At 39.1% G+C, this 14,599-nt stretch overlaps 1 protein-coding gene across 16 annotated transcripts in view; it reads right to left on the reverse strand.

Moving 5' to 3' along the window:
* Positions 1-14,599, reverse strand: part of EPHA7 (EPH receptor A7) — a 222,413-nt gene that overhangs the window by 130,192 nt on the left and 77,622 nt on the right. For 12 of the 16 annotated variants that reach the window (XM_053287499.1, XM_053287498.1, XM_053287508.1 and 9 more), the window contains 2 exons: positions 13,046-13,201; positions 11,841-12,176 (listed from right to left, as the gene is read on the reverse strand). In XM_053287499.1, coding sequence (XP_053143474.1) covers positions 11,841-12,176; positions 13,046-13,201 — 492 coding nt within the window. Of the gene's footprint in view, positions 1-895; positions 2,566-10,100; positions 10,249-11,840; positions 12,177-13,045; positions 13,202-14,599 lie in introns of those variants that run through there. The other 4 variants (XR_008314275.1, XR_008314274.1, XM_053287511.1 and 1 more) reach the window with 3 other exon arrangements.

The raw sequence follows: 14,599 nt of genomic DNA on the forward strand, positions 1-14,599 counted from the left end.
GGCAAAATAAAAAGCATCCAAGGTGGAGCCAACAGGCAGGCAGCTTTCAAGTCTGTCATCCTCCTCTTTTATTTTTTTTTAATGTCATAATGAAGATTGCACCATTAAAAAGGTAACATAATGAATTAATAAACTGAGTGGTCTCTTGGGTGAAGTTCTTACAGATGAAAGACATGCTGTGGTAATCAAGCAGGGGTATAAATTAGGTTTAAGAAGATACGACATGAACTTCACTTCATTGCTATTACATCTTCCTGAATGCTGTGGGAATTCCTTGTAGCAAGCAGAGGTGGTTTATGCCTCCAAAAATTTGGGGGTCCTGCAGTCTTGCCAAGACACTCCCAACTTATTTTCTCCTCGGCTCCACTCATCACTCCTTCTACCTGCACTATTTCACCTCCTTGCATCCAAGCCGCTCCTCTCAGCTTGGTCTCACAGAGCAGGTTATCGTGGAGTCCGAAGAGAAAAGGTAGGGCATGTATGTAACTATTTAGAGACCTGGAGCTTTCCCAGAAAACAGGCTAGGCATTACTGTGAGTTCAAAGTTGCCCCCCAAACCGATGCAAAAAGTGGATTTTTTTTTAACCCCGGATATAAATCGGGCTACACTCTAACATGTAATAAATTAAAAACCCAAATTGTGTGTTAAGCAAATTTGACCAATATGTAAATGCATCCCCTCCATTCCAGAGATGTGTACTAAAAGCCGAGTGTGAAAAACTTCCTGGTGTAGAGCTATAGTTAACATTGGTGCCAATGTATCTCTTAGTCATGTTGAGAAGGACAAGGGGAATTCATGATGTAGAAAGGAAAGTATGGTTAGTGGGTGTACGCAATCTCATCATCCACTCCTGATCTCATAACTACCATTAAGAAATTGGACTCCACTGTGTGCTGTCTGTGCAAGGTTTATTTATTTAAAAGAGCTATCCACATTTAACCTAATGCTGATGAAACACATCAAATCAAACCAGACACATACTTGGCTGTTATTTGTATGTGCTAGAAAGGGCTGCAAACACACACGCACGCGCACACACACACACAGAGTAACCTTTGGAAGCATGCACACTGAGCACTTTAACAAACTGGATAATAAACATTTCAGTAAAAATTCATGTGTGTCAGTGAACTTTATAGTCAATTTGTTCAGTTGTATTGCCATATAGCGAACTGTGTTCAATTACATTTAACACTTGAGCTGTTTTGAGTGTTTCAGAAAAGAAGGAGATATCAAGACTTTAAAGACCCTTCACACTCACATTATAGTGTCACAATTTGTATCTACTTTATGGTCTAATACGAATGCTATTGGCAGAAGATTTCAAGCTTCTTATAAAACAAAAACACAAAAATAATAAATAACTTATTCACAGAGTGCAAATGTGTAATTGAGTATTTTCTAATAATTCAAAGAGAATTCCCAAAGAAAAATATGTTCAATTTAACCCAAAACACACTGCATTGTTACAGTGTACATCTAGTTTAGAAGCACTTAGTTACTCAATTAGAATTTTTATTTTGGCTTGCCTCAGTGTACACTTAATCGCTTAGCCAACTAAAAGATACACCAATTGGCATCAAAAGACCAGTGCACGCAAGGGGCTTTTCAGCAACTCCTAGCAGCATTAGAACTGTCAGTGAAGTATTCCTTATAGGTCTCTCTGGGATGGCATTCCATGGAATGTCACCAGAAGAGAAACCAGCTGACTGTCCTTCCCAGTTGCATCACTATGAAGCAATTTGTGGATGTCTCTTTGGATCCCTTCCTCAGGAGAGTGCTTAAGCCTTTATACATTTGAGTCAGCGAAGCTATAACAGGGTTTCCATCTCATATGATTATCGTGACTGGGATTGATTCATATTGTTAGGCAACACTTACACCGAACAACCGGCTTTACTCTTTACAGTACAACTGCAGTTAATCACCAAATATTGTTAAAACTGGAACACTAATTATGAACCGATGTCAACATGCTATGGATAATTAAGACTTGCTCATTCTAAGCCATGCTAATTGTTTCTCACAGGTCTCCTTCTCTTGTCCTTGCATCATCTCCTAAAGAAGAACGTAACAGTTGTACATACATCTCTGTCACGTACTTTGTCACAGAACATAGATCATCCTTTCTTGTTCATACTGGATTAATTTTGCTGCCTTGCAGCAATTATCTCTCCCTTTGTGACTGACCTCTTGGTAAATGGAGTGCAGGGTGGCTAGAATTTTTTCCCCTGTGGATTTTACCACTTAATTGATATTTATTTTGTGCTCACAATAGAAGAAAGTGAATTTAAGTCATAATGGGCCATACTGAAACCAAGTCGTGACAAGGATTTAGCAATTATAACTGACAGCTTTTAAAAGTTTAGATTTCGATAATGTTCTTTCATTTACCCTATTACTTGGATCAGTTGGCTAAAGCTGTTAATGATCTTCTTGGATCAATGTCTTTTGCTTGTAGCAATAATTTACTGCACTGGTGAAGTCATACAGATGTTTTCATAGATGGCTTTGCATCATTCCACCAGACTGCTTGTCTACATCAAATTTGTTCTCATTCATCACTAACGAAGCAAAAAATAAGATAATCAACATTTACTTTGTTAGCATTAAATATGGAACATGGGATACCAAATACTACTGGCAATTACATCTACCTCAGCAAATTACCCATAGGATTGGAATTTCTTTTCTTCAGAGTCAGGGAGCTGTCTGACACAGAAATACACCATATTGATATACTTTGTGACTTTATCAATAGGTGATTAATATGGTACAGTGCACAGAAATAACCATTTAGAAACACAAGCCAAACAGCCTTGTCCAACAAGGGATGTGTTTAAAGGACAACAAACCCTACTGAGTAGATCCAGTCATATCTACATTGTATCTAGTGAGATCTACTGCTCTAATTGGACCCTATGGAATCTAACAGGTATATCATTTTCTGTGTTGGATATGATAAATCTTTTGTACTACTGAGTAGTGGAAGTAACACAAGCCAGAAAAAAGAAATGGAAGATATTTAAAGCTCAAAATAGCCAAACTTAGATTATTGCAAACTGGTACTTTTCAAGAAAAGTTCAGGAAGCAGGTTAGGATACAGAGGAATCTGTACAGGGCTTTTTAGGAATCCATTAGAATACCAGCTTCTTGATCCAGAGGTCATGAGACCAGTCACAGTAGAATTCCAAAAAGCAGAAGAGCCTGCCTTTTCCCCCCAAATAAAAAATCAGCAAACTCCCAACACACTTGAAAGCACTTTGTACATACACATGCCTCTTTGGATTCCAGACATTACCTACAAATACTTCAGTTTCTTCTTTTAAACAGAACTGGGGGAAATTCCAGTTTCCTGGTCACCCTGTTTCCTAAAAACCTGGTGTTGGCACAGACAATTCTACAGATTTAAGCCCAACTAAATATTTTTCTAGAATTTTGCAATACTTTTTGAATTTGTTTAACCACACTATATTTTATGGTGTCCTTAGCATGGCATTGCACATTACCTTTCAACATCAAGCTCTACTTTTCAATTCAATCTGGAAAATTAATGGACTACTTAGGTTATATATATATATATATATATATATATATATATATATATATATATATATCAATCAGTGAAAACATGCACTTTCCTGTAGCAGAATGCATTTCATTACTGCACATTTGCTTATCTGCAGCTGCAAGTTGTTTACCAAACTATACAGAAATAATGCAAAGAATTTATATAAGCCTTCAAAAGTAGGGCAGTGCAGAAACATCATTCCTTACTAGCATCTTTGTGCTATTATTACAACTAAACTTTAAAAAAAAAACCAGCCAAGGGTTAAAATGTTACAATGAAATGTGATCCCCAGTTTTGCAAAATGTATTTGCAGGACACACCAGTTGAAACTAGACTCACACTTGCCCATCATCAGTCTGACCGAATCAAAAATCAGGAGCAACTGCAAGGCCAGCATGGTAGGTGGTGTTTGCATGCCAGTAAGAGCTATTCAGACCAAATTCTCAGTGTCAGTTTAAAATTAAAATTAAAATAGGCTTTTACTGATTAACTCGCATCATAAAATGAAAGTCATAGACATGCATAAATCTGCTTGTAATTCTTGTGACTTTTTCATGGAAATGTCATTTCTGTGACAGGCTGTAAAATGTTCAGAGAAGTTTATAAAGCTGTTCTATACAAGAAACAAGTGGATACAACCTTGCCAGTTAAGCAAATTTATGTCCCATTCTGGAGAGAGAGAGAGAGAGAGAGAGAGAGAGAGAGAGAGAGAGAGAGAGAGAGAGAGAGAGAATTGCCAAACTATAGTACCAGTTTTGTTTAGAAAATACAACCACCTATGCTGCTGTGTCTTAAGATGTTAAAGCAATAGCGGCTGTAATCACTTGAATGACCAGATTCCTTAATGTTGGTCAGATGCTTGTTTCATGGAGACAAGACAACCATTCTATTTAGATTTAACTCAGGCATAAAACCAACTACTAAATCCTGTCAGATGCCTGACATATTAATCTGGCACAAGGAGCAATTAACTTTATCTGGACCACACCAGTGTAAAACAGTCAGTATGCAAACAGTCATCTCTATAAAGCTATGACAAAATAGACTCAACAGAGAAGAGTGTGTGCCATTTAACTCTGGTAGAAATACTTTAAATTATAGTATTTTTAAGTGAATAAATTCTTACTATTATGAGGACAATGGCAGACATCCAGACTAACTAGGTGCTGGTATAGCGATGCTGAGCACACTACAGGGGAAGGCCAATTTTGTGGATCTTCCTTTGCTCTGAATAGGACTTGCAGCTCTCAGGGGCACATTTCCATTTTCAGCAGGCACAGTGGGTTTCAGAACAAGGAAGAGATGGATGAAATTTGCCCCTTCCCCCTTAGGTCTAATGCAACTTTAGCAGCACGTGTGATGCTTTATTGGATGTCAGCCAATAAAACTCTTCAAGGCAAGTAACTGTCATATAATGTTATTGCTTGTCTGTTTAATCAAAGCTTTTTTGTTCTTTGTACATATAGTGTACAGTTAAATATCCTCTGCACCCTTTAGCTTCAAGGGTCAGGTTGATATGGACAAACTTAATATGCAAGAACAGAAGGTCAACCCTCCACTTGCTCCGCCAATGCCAAGCTGTAATTTTGAACAATATTAGAATTCCCTATGTGCTGCCAGTTTTTTTTTTAACTCTTACATTCTGTTCTTTATCAATATTGACCAGAAAACCTCCCTTCCTATTGATTGAGCTGCTGCATGTTAAAGAATGTTTATGAACACTCAAAAAGGCAAAACACATTGAGCATGACACCCTAGTCCTGGATGTACGTCTCCCTCTACACCTAGCACTTCTTTGCACAGTGCAGTAATTTAAAAGAGAGATTCATGTGCTGGTAGTTTTAAAACATGAATCATATTTCTGGCTGTTAGTCTCTAGCATATTTATAAATTCTTGTTTAATACAAGTTTAAGGAATCTTATGACTAAGATAACCCCACTAGTAAATAACATCATGGAAGTTTCTTTAATGTTCTACTAAAATGTCTTAATGACTCTTTTGCTTTTAACACAAGAGTAACTCATCACTTCTTCAGTTCAACTGTAAAATTTTATTTTGCGGAAGGGGGAAATCTCATGCTCATGAAGCCAGAGTATATCAGCCTCTGAACTAGCCTTTACACTTGACAGGTGTCATAGCAAGTAGATTCCGGGATATATGTTTAGGGCTGAAATACTACATTTCTCTTGGAAGGCTTAAGAACACAATTAAAATAATTTTTAATTTGCACTCCTGAATGCTTTCTTTCCAATTTTGTTGTATAGATGACTAAACAAATGAGTAACACTGTCATGACCTTTTGCTACAATCCAAGCATGTTACACACCAATTTCAACTTTAATTATAGCACAACACAAAATAATAATAATAAAGCTTGAGCAATGTGTCAATTACATACACCTCCTCCTTCATATTATTCCAAAATGACAAACAATTTGATCTTAATAATCTGTCCTATTCTCAGCTGATTTGGCATCATTTTTTCCCTTTTCTGACATGGTTTTGTCATCTCCTTAGGGTTTTGGTTTTATGTTGGCAGAACAAAAGGAGATTAACAAGTTGCACATAATATATAACCCTTCCCCTTCTTCTCCAAATAATTTGACATTCTCTTTACACAATAATTTGCATTTTGTGAATGAAACCTCATTTGTGGAAACACTGAAACAAACACTTGAAAGAACTGATCTTACAGAAAAATATGATTGTATGATATGCGACCCATTAATGAATTCGGCCAACTAGTCAAATCAAAATAGCAAGTTTACAAGATACAGGCACATTCACATCCACAAAAATCTGACTACAGAAAATAACCCTAGTTTTTCCCTTGTAGCACAAAACACTCATAGTCACAAATAAAAACTGCATGGACCCCAGTTTACACAGCTATAAATGATAACATTTTCCTTCTCTCTATAGTAAAGTTTTCTTAATAAAGGAACAGAAGCAAGACTTTCACTATTGAGTTCCAAGGCTTTTATACTCAATTATAGTCAATCATTTGTCCCTAAAACATTTCCTCTTCTCTTAACTGTAGAAGTCACCAATTACATGACAAAACTATTTTGTGCTACACAATAACAAAATAAAGTAGTCTTTATTCTTTAGATCTTAATAATGTTCTTTAAAGTAAAAACCTTCCATTTTTTTCTTTTTATAGAATTCAGGGGTGATTCATATTTATATAGCAAGAAACTTTTATCAGAAACACAAGATTATTTCAAAGGTAAGTATTAGTTCCATAGTACAGGTAGGAAAATTTAGAAAGATGACAGAATTTAAGGATGTGTGATTATAGTTTTATAAGGGTTCTATTCTTGTACAAAACACCAGTGTACTCACAAGCTGAGAGAAAATCCCCAGATCCTCTATTGATAGTACCCAATGTGAATGGAAGAGTGAAAATTTCCTCTTTCCACAGAATGTAGATGTGAAGCACAAACAAGTATGTTTCTAGGACTACCATGCTTGTTTCTGTTTCTTGGAGCAAGGTCAGAAAAGAAACCTGGGCTGAGATTCAGAGCAATGTACCAAGGACCCAGCTCAGTTGGAGGATGATGTTAACAGCCAGAGGCTATTCAAACAGAAAGCCATGCACATTACGGGATGCAATTTTCACTGATCTCCCCAGGCTCCAGAAGTACCATAAGCTTTCCAGAAAAGTGTCCCTGAGACTACTCAGCCCTCACAAACATATTTCTGGAAGGCACACAGCACTTCCAGAGGCTGGAAGAGAGGGAGATCAGCAAAAATAGTTCCATCTTCTCCAGAAATGCACACTCAGCTGCTCAGTAAGTGTCTGGCTGCGAGAGTGCAGCCTTTTGCTATGTGCTCGGTATATAGTCACTGTAACTATCTTCTACAATACTACGAATATTTATATACTGCTTTGCACAGAGATGTATGTAGGATATGTCTATGTTTTTAAAATAGTATTTTACTCTAATCCTTACATTATTAATATATGTCCATGTCTTTTGTAACATATGGAAAGCTACTGCTAAAGGCAAAAAAATCCTCAATCAACATTATTTTAAACTATCTCCATAATCTAATTCCTATTCAATATACCACACAGTTCTGTAGGACATACTGTTTTATAATGAACTTCATTTGATTAGCTTAATTTGTTGAGAATTCAAATTCTCCTTACCATATGGCACTCTAAAGTACTGACAGCATGGATTTATATATGCCACTGAGAACTGACCGTCTCTTTGCCAGCCATTTAATTAAAGTGGTGGCAGTATGCAAAGAAAGAAAAGAGCAATTTAAAGCTAACAGCTCAATTCAGATGCCACACAAAATGATGCTTAAGGAAACTTAACTAAGGTTTAATTTGATGTTTGAATTGACAAACTGTGGGTTGAGATCAACTGGCAAACCTGAGTTAGAAATTGTGGTAATGAAGTCAATTTGCAAACCATAGTTTATCTTAACTATGGTTTAGTATGATGTCTGAATTGACAAAACACCTCTGTTCTGTTCTGCCTCTAGTGGCCACAGCACCTAGAGACTGTAGAGCTGAGCAAGAGAAAAAGGAGAGACACAACCAGGCTTTCAGGGTACCTTCAACAAACTGTCCTCAACAGGTTCCTTCCTACCCAGAATACCTGGAAAGAACTGCTCCATCACACAAATGCTAAGGGCACATAGGTGGTTTCAGAAACAGGCCCTCAGCAGGCGATCAATGATGCCAACCAATCATACTGGTCTTGCAGATACTATGGTTTGTTTGTATAGTGAAAGCTCTGATGTTTGGTTTCAAAACACAAGCAAAACCTGGTATGGCATGGTCTCCAACTTGAGCAAGAAAGCTGATGACCCACGAAAAAACTTTTATATAGTGTTAATTGTGTTAATTCAACCCAATGATGGCAAATATATTGGTGAGGAATCTGTAATCTGTTTTACAGGATTAAGATTTTACAATATATTAGTATCATAACCAAACATTGTAGTTTATATTTGGGTGGGGATTTCTGCTTTTTGTTTTGCGAAGGTTAAAGACTGTTAAGTGAAATCATGTGCAATCCCCACCGTCCCCCGCGAAGGCGACATCCAGCGCTGGCCCCTCTCCCCACCGGGGTTTCTCTTAAGTGCTACCCTCTCTCCATGCCAGTGTTAGGGTGGAATAGGGGCTGCTTGTAGAGCGGGGGCTGCTGGAGGGCCGCCCGCCGCCCTGTGCACATCTCAAGGACTGGCCTCTTTCCATGTGCTGCTGCTACCTGCCTGTGCGCTTGGGCACTGCCCCCTCTCTTCTCAAGCAGCAGCAGGGGTCAAAAAGCCACCACCCCATGCACTTCTCAAGCACTCCCTTGCAGCACCGCCACCACCTGAATGCTCCTTGAATGCTGTCTTCTCTTTTCTCTCACCGCAGCGGGGTTTGAATGTGACATCCCCATAGACCTGGGGAGTGCCAGCATGAGGAAGGTCTTCCTCCACGAAGAGGCCCTCATAATTGACCGGACAGGGCCCCCTTATCCCTCCCAGGCCTCACAGGTCTCACGAGGACCCGGGAATCAAATCCCAGTTCTCACAAGACTTGCGAGGCCTGGAAAGGATAAGGAAGCCCTGACTGGTCAGTGATGAAGGCCAGTTCTCCGGAAGAGACCTTCCTCATGCCGGCTCTGCCCTGCTTCAGTGCTTCCCCCCGCCCCGGTCTCTGGGGATGAAGCATTTGACCCCCACTGCAGGGAGAGAAAAGAGCGAGCAGTGCTCAAAGGAGCACACGGGTGGCACTGGCTCTGCAGGGAAGCACTCGAAAAGCACATGGAATAGTGGCTTTCCGACCTCCACTGTGGAGAGAGAGGAGAGAGTGCAGAGTGTGGGCGGTGGAAGTACAGGGAAAGAGACCAGCACTTTAGGAGCATGTGGGGGCAGAGGAGGCACAGGGAAAGAGGCCAGCGCTCAAGGAGTGCACAGGGCAGTGGCCAGCGATCATCCCTCCAGCAGCCCCCGCTCTACAGGCAGCCCCCACTCTACCCTAACCCTGGCAGGGAGGAAGTCCAACGCTTAGAAGAAACCCTGGTGGAGAGAGAAGCCTGACTTCTGCATATCCGTATGATTTATATCTACTTGCGCCAGCACAACTTTGTTTATTGTGCAACTGCAGTGTTAGTCAGGACATCAGCCAGAATCTTTGTCCTGAAGTTTCTTCCCATCCCATCCCCCTGGATTGTGTACTTAATTTTTTTTAAAAGCAGGGACATTAAAACGCAGCAGACATCTATGTATAAACATATTCTAGTTTAAGTTGAAGCAAGTGGTCACAAATTTGGCTGTCTAACATGCTTGATTCTGTATGTGATCCACATGGGATGCATGCTCTTGTGTTTGCAGGCAAAAAAGGTAGACAGATGCTAACCTCAAAACTAATGAAAATCCTATAAAGTAACATATTTACTGACATGTACATTTTCCTCCTACACATCACTCTCCCTTTACTCTTACATCATGAAAGAAATTTAACAGGTTATTTCACTCAGCACATAAGCTGTACCATGAAAACTTACTCTTACAAGAATATATATACAGTATTTGCATTATTATACTCATAATACACACACAAAAAGACTATTAAAAAGTATTAGAGACATTGGACACAATCCATTTCCTACACCCGAGACTCTGTGGAGAATATATCTGGTGTACTCTGGTATACATGCATAACTGGAGGCCAATAGGAAACATAGAAGAAAGAAAAGGGGTTCTATTAAAAGGGATGAAGAGATCATTTCCTGTGGATTAAGAGAACAGATTTGCTTACTATAAATGTCTTTTAATAATCAATATATATGAAGTAATTCCTCTCTGTGAAGAACTGTCCTCCTCTACAGCCATTATCATCAGGCTGCAACAGACAACAAGGCAAAGCAGCAAGGCCCAAGTACCGTCTCGACCCTCCCCTCTAACAAACTTTCCTTTCTTGTTTGTTTGTTTATATATATATATATATATAGAGAGAGAGAGAGAGAGAGAGAGCGAGAGAGAGAGAGAGAGCGAGAGAGAGAGCGCGCCTCTTCAGGACAGGATTATTAATTATTTTTAAATGCTATAAGCCGATCTGAGCCTGTTGGAAAGAGTGGGATATAAATCTAAGTAACCAGTCAATAATCTCTAGATGTCCTCTAACTTCCTCATGCTAAATTTGTCCCCCACATTTTCTTGAACTTCAGAAAATATTAGTACTATACTGTTTAAGAATTTTGCTTAAATCTCAGGTGGGCTCTTTTGTACAAGCAATACAAACTAAAATGCAGCCTAGTCTTGCCAGATCATCATTTTATCAACAAGTAATTCATCAGTTCACATTCTTGAATAGGAGGCTTCCAATTTCAGCATGCAAAACCACAGAAAACACGTTTTGCCCCTTGGGTTATATGCTAGTTTGATTTTATTTTCCCTGACATTTCACCTGTCAGATTATCATAACTATAAGAAACAAAGAATAATTGTCACATTCTCACTGAATCTCATCATCAAATATCTGGAAGCATTAAATAAGTTGGAAACGTAATCCTGGGGGAAGGAGATGAATACCAAATATACTGACAGGCACCTAAGTAACTCATGATTCCAGCAGAGGATTCAAACTGTATCATAATGACATATAAACAGGTTGAGACACTTTAGAGTTTGAAAATACTAGGGAATTGGTACTATTAAAAAGTGAACTACCAGAAATAAATCAATGTATTGACCAATTACTATCTGAATAAATATGAATGCACTCTACAAGCACACAATTCTTACTGCATTCAGAACATAAGTAGCAGCATATTAAACCTGAAGGGCAACATCCAGACAAAGGTAACCACTTCAAAATCCCACTGATGTCAACGGGGAAAATATACTCAACTGTCTCACTGAAACCAAGTGCTAAGTTTGGCTGGATCAGACCTATATAGTGGAAACCTGCTAACAGCTCATCTTACACTATGGGGCATGCAGTAACTGAAGATGGGAACTAGCAGAAGGATGCCATTTCTGGCACAAAAGGCTTTTTGCTTTTCCGCTGTACTGTATTCTATAGAAAACCGATCCCCTCGTGTGTTATTCTAAGGGGGCCTGTCCCGCAGCTCATCGCTGCAATGTTGTGCTAGCAAAATGCTGTAACAAAAGGGCATTGTGTTGCAAGGTATTACTAAGGAGAGGTGGAATGAGGTGGGCCTCATTTTAGCTGTTGACAAATACAATTTGCAACATATATACTTTGCAATTTTCTGGCATGTGCTTCAAAGTTGTGGGATTCAGTAACTTACCTGCTTGACCAGTGGTCACAGTAACAGCAGCAAAAAGCCTCTGGGAGCGGCTCAGGTCAGAAACACCATTCACAGCTTCAACTTCAAAAGTGTAGTTAGCATGAGCTAACAAGTCCGTGACAGTGACATAGTTGTCTGCTAATCCAGTTTGCTGGGGCATATATCCAACATTGCTCCCACAGGGAACACATTCGCCCTGCTCCCAGCTGCACCTCTTGCACAATACCCTGTAGGTCACATCGTTCCTTCCTCCGTTATCAGCAGGAGGGCTCCACTCCAAACTCACAGTAGTTTGGTTGATATTGAAAATAAGGTTCTGTGGTGCTGATGGAGGTCCTTTGTTAAATACAAAAAATAACAGTAAAAGAGAGAAAAATTAGCACGGAAAATTTAGCTCATGTTTTAATTACCCACACAAAAGCTTGCCAAGACATACACTTTCCATTATATTTACTTACTACAAGCTATCAAAAAGCCTACTTGAACTCACTTGACAAGAAGCTTTATTTATTTTCCATTAAGGAAACAGGATAGCCATTCTCTGTGTATTTACTACACCTAGCTTTAGCAGCTTTTCTTCTGTGCAATTAAAGGGATAAGTTAATGCACCTCTGAAGCTGACTCATTCAGAATTCCTCCTGTTCGTCCCCTTTTAAAACACATGAAACAGAATGCATTTAGAGATTCCTTAATCAGTTTTGATGTGATTTACAGCTGTATTTGGGTACAGCTTTGGCTTCAAGGGACTTGCAAAAATTCATTACTGTAACCACCAATCTCTGCAGGTTAGTCTATTTGCAGATGGAATGCTAAGCCAGATCCTATTACATTTCAATCAAACTCCACACAGGTTACTTTTCATTTCACATGTTATTCATTTGGCACTGTATCACATTAGGCACGCTGTCTGTGGCCATGTAAATATCTGTTGAGGAACCACATTCTTCTGCTATTACTGGTTATGTGTTTACCCAGCACCTTGTCTGGGTTATCTTGGAAGAACATGAAGATTATATTTATGTAGATTCTACATTCTCTGTTTACTTCCCCCACTTTCCTGCTCAGTTGCAACTTTCATTTGCAAGTATGAATAAGATATACTGAAGGCCAATGCTGTGTACTAGAGAAAAAGAGTGCCTTCCAATTGGCTGGACCTGTGGCTGTCTAAGCAACTTCTTTTGCGATTAAATTCATGCATAACTCACTTGTGCATGCGACATATGGCGGATCAGTAGGTGCTCGGTAATAGCTGTCTTCACAATCACATCGTGAAGATCCTTCCCTGTCTGAAAAACTGTGCATAGGACAGCGGGAGCACTGCAGATCTTGTGAAGACGACTTGTAGAATCCGCGGCCACAGGCTAAGGGGAGAATGAAAGAGATATCATTTGATATGTGTGCTTTAGAAGTGTCGTTCTTTCCGATATATGCAAAACTTACAGTGTTAAGGGTACTGAATACTAGTTCATCTTTCACATCTGGAATGGTTTACTAGTAAATATAGTGGCTAAGAGCATAAATCATGACCTCAATATCCCTGGTTCTAATGTCAGCCAGCTTACTTTGTGCACGTGTTTTTATTGTTCAAAAGAAAAGGACATCTGTTGTCATTACATTTTCTGTTTCAACTGTTATTGATTTTTAAGATAGAAGTGCAATGGTTTTGGTCCAGAGAACCACAAGCAGTGTTCCAACCACAAAACAAGCTAAACCAGTCTTGTGGTCCAAGGCTATTGCGTAGTTGTATTTCTGATGCAAATCACTCCAGATATTTTTCAAATCTAGTCATTCTTATCCAGCGCTTCATATCTACTGTATACAATGCTTTATTTCATTCCTAAATCTAAGATGGCTAGAGTGGTCTAGTGGTTAGAGTGTTGGTCTAGGACTGGGAAGATCTGAGTTCATATCTGATTTGTGAACATGTATAAGTAGATAAAGGAGAACCCCATTATTTGTGGGGGTTCTGTTCCATGGTGGGGGGACACAGATAGCTAATCCATGAATAATAGGGCATTAGGTCTATGGAAATCGGGGTTAGGTTCCTGGACTGCTCAAAATGGTCGAAAATCATGGGTTTTGCCCACGCTCCCCAAATCTTTACTTATCTGCACATTTAGTACAGGACTAGGTTTTCCTGTTTGGGGTAACTAGTATCTTAATTTATTTTTTTAATCATATTTGAAACTGAAAATAGGAGCAAATTTCTTTTTAAATAAAAACAAACATGCATATTTGTATACATCATATGCAGCTTCTAGCAGGTTTCACAGCACCATTACAATAAGCACTTTGCAAGTGTGTGCATGTACGTACACACACACACACACACACACACACACACACATATCCCCCAACATTTTAATACTTTATATTGTTCCTCTTCCCCAGAGAAGAACGGTGGTGAGCTTCAGATATATTCAGAACTACTCCAGGAATTTCAGGCATCCTCCTGCTGTGATTCAGTGTGGGCTTTCTGTGATTCAATGTGCTGGGCTTTCATAAATTATACACTCCCAGATGAGCTTTTATGTGTCCATAACATTGCTTGAGTTTGTGTTACCATTTGATTTAACAAGTTTTAAGTGATTGCATAATTTACAGGCTTCAATGAGAGCCAGTTCTTTCTATTTAAGGTGAAGAGCATAACTACCCAAGTGTTCTTTTGAGCCTATACTGACAAGTATGCATACCTAAACTGATTTCAGTGTTCTTTCCAATAAGTGTGTTCAGGAATCACAACCTAAAAAGAGTGACAC

The sequence above is a fragment of the Hemicordylus capensis genome, chromosome 1 (genome assembly GCF_027244095.1).
Source record: "Hemicordylus capensis ecotype Gifberg chromosome 1, rHemCap1.1.pri, whole genome shotgun sequence".
Taxonomy (NCBI): domain Eukaryota; kingdom Metazoa; phylum Chordata; class Lepidosauria; order Squamata; family Cordylidae; genus Hemicordylus; species Hemicordylus capensis.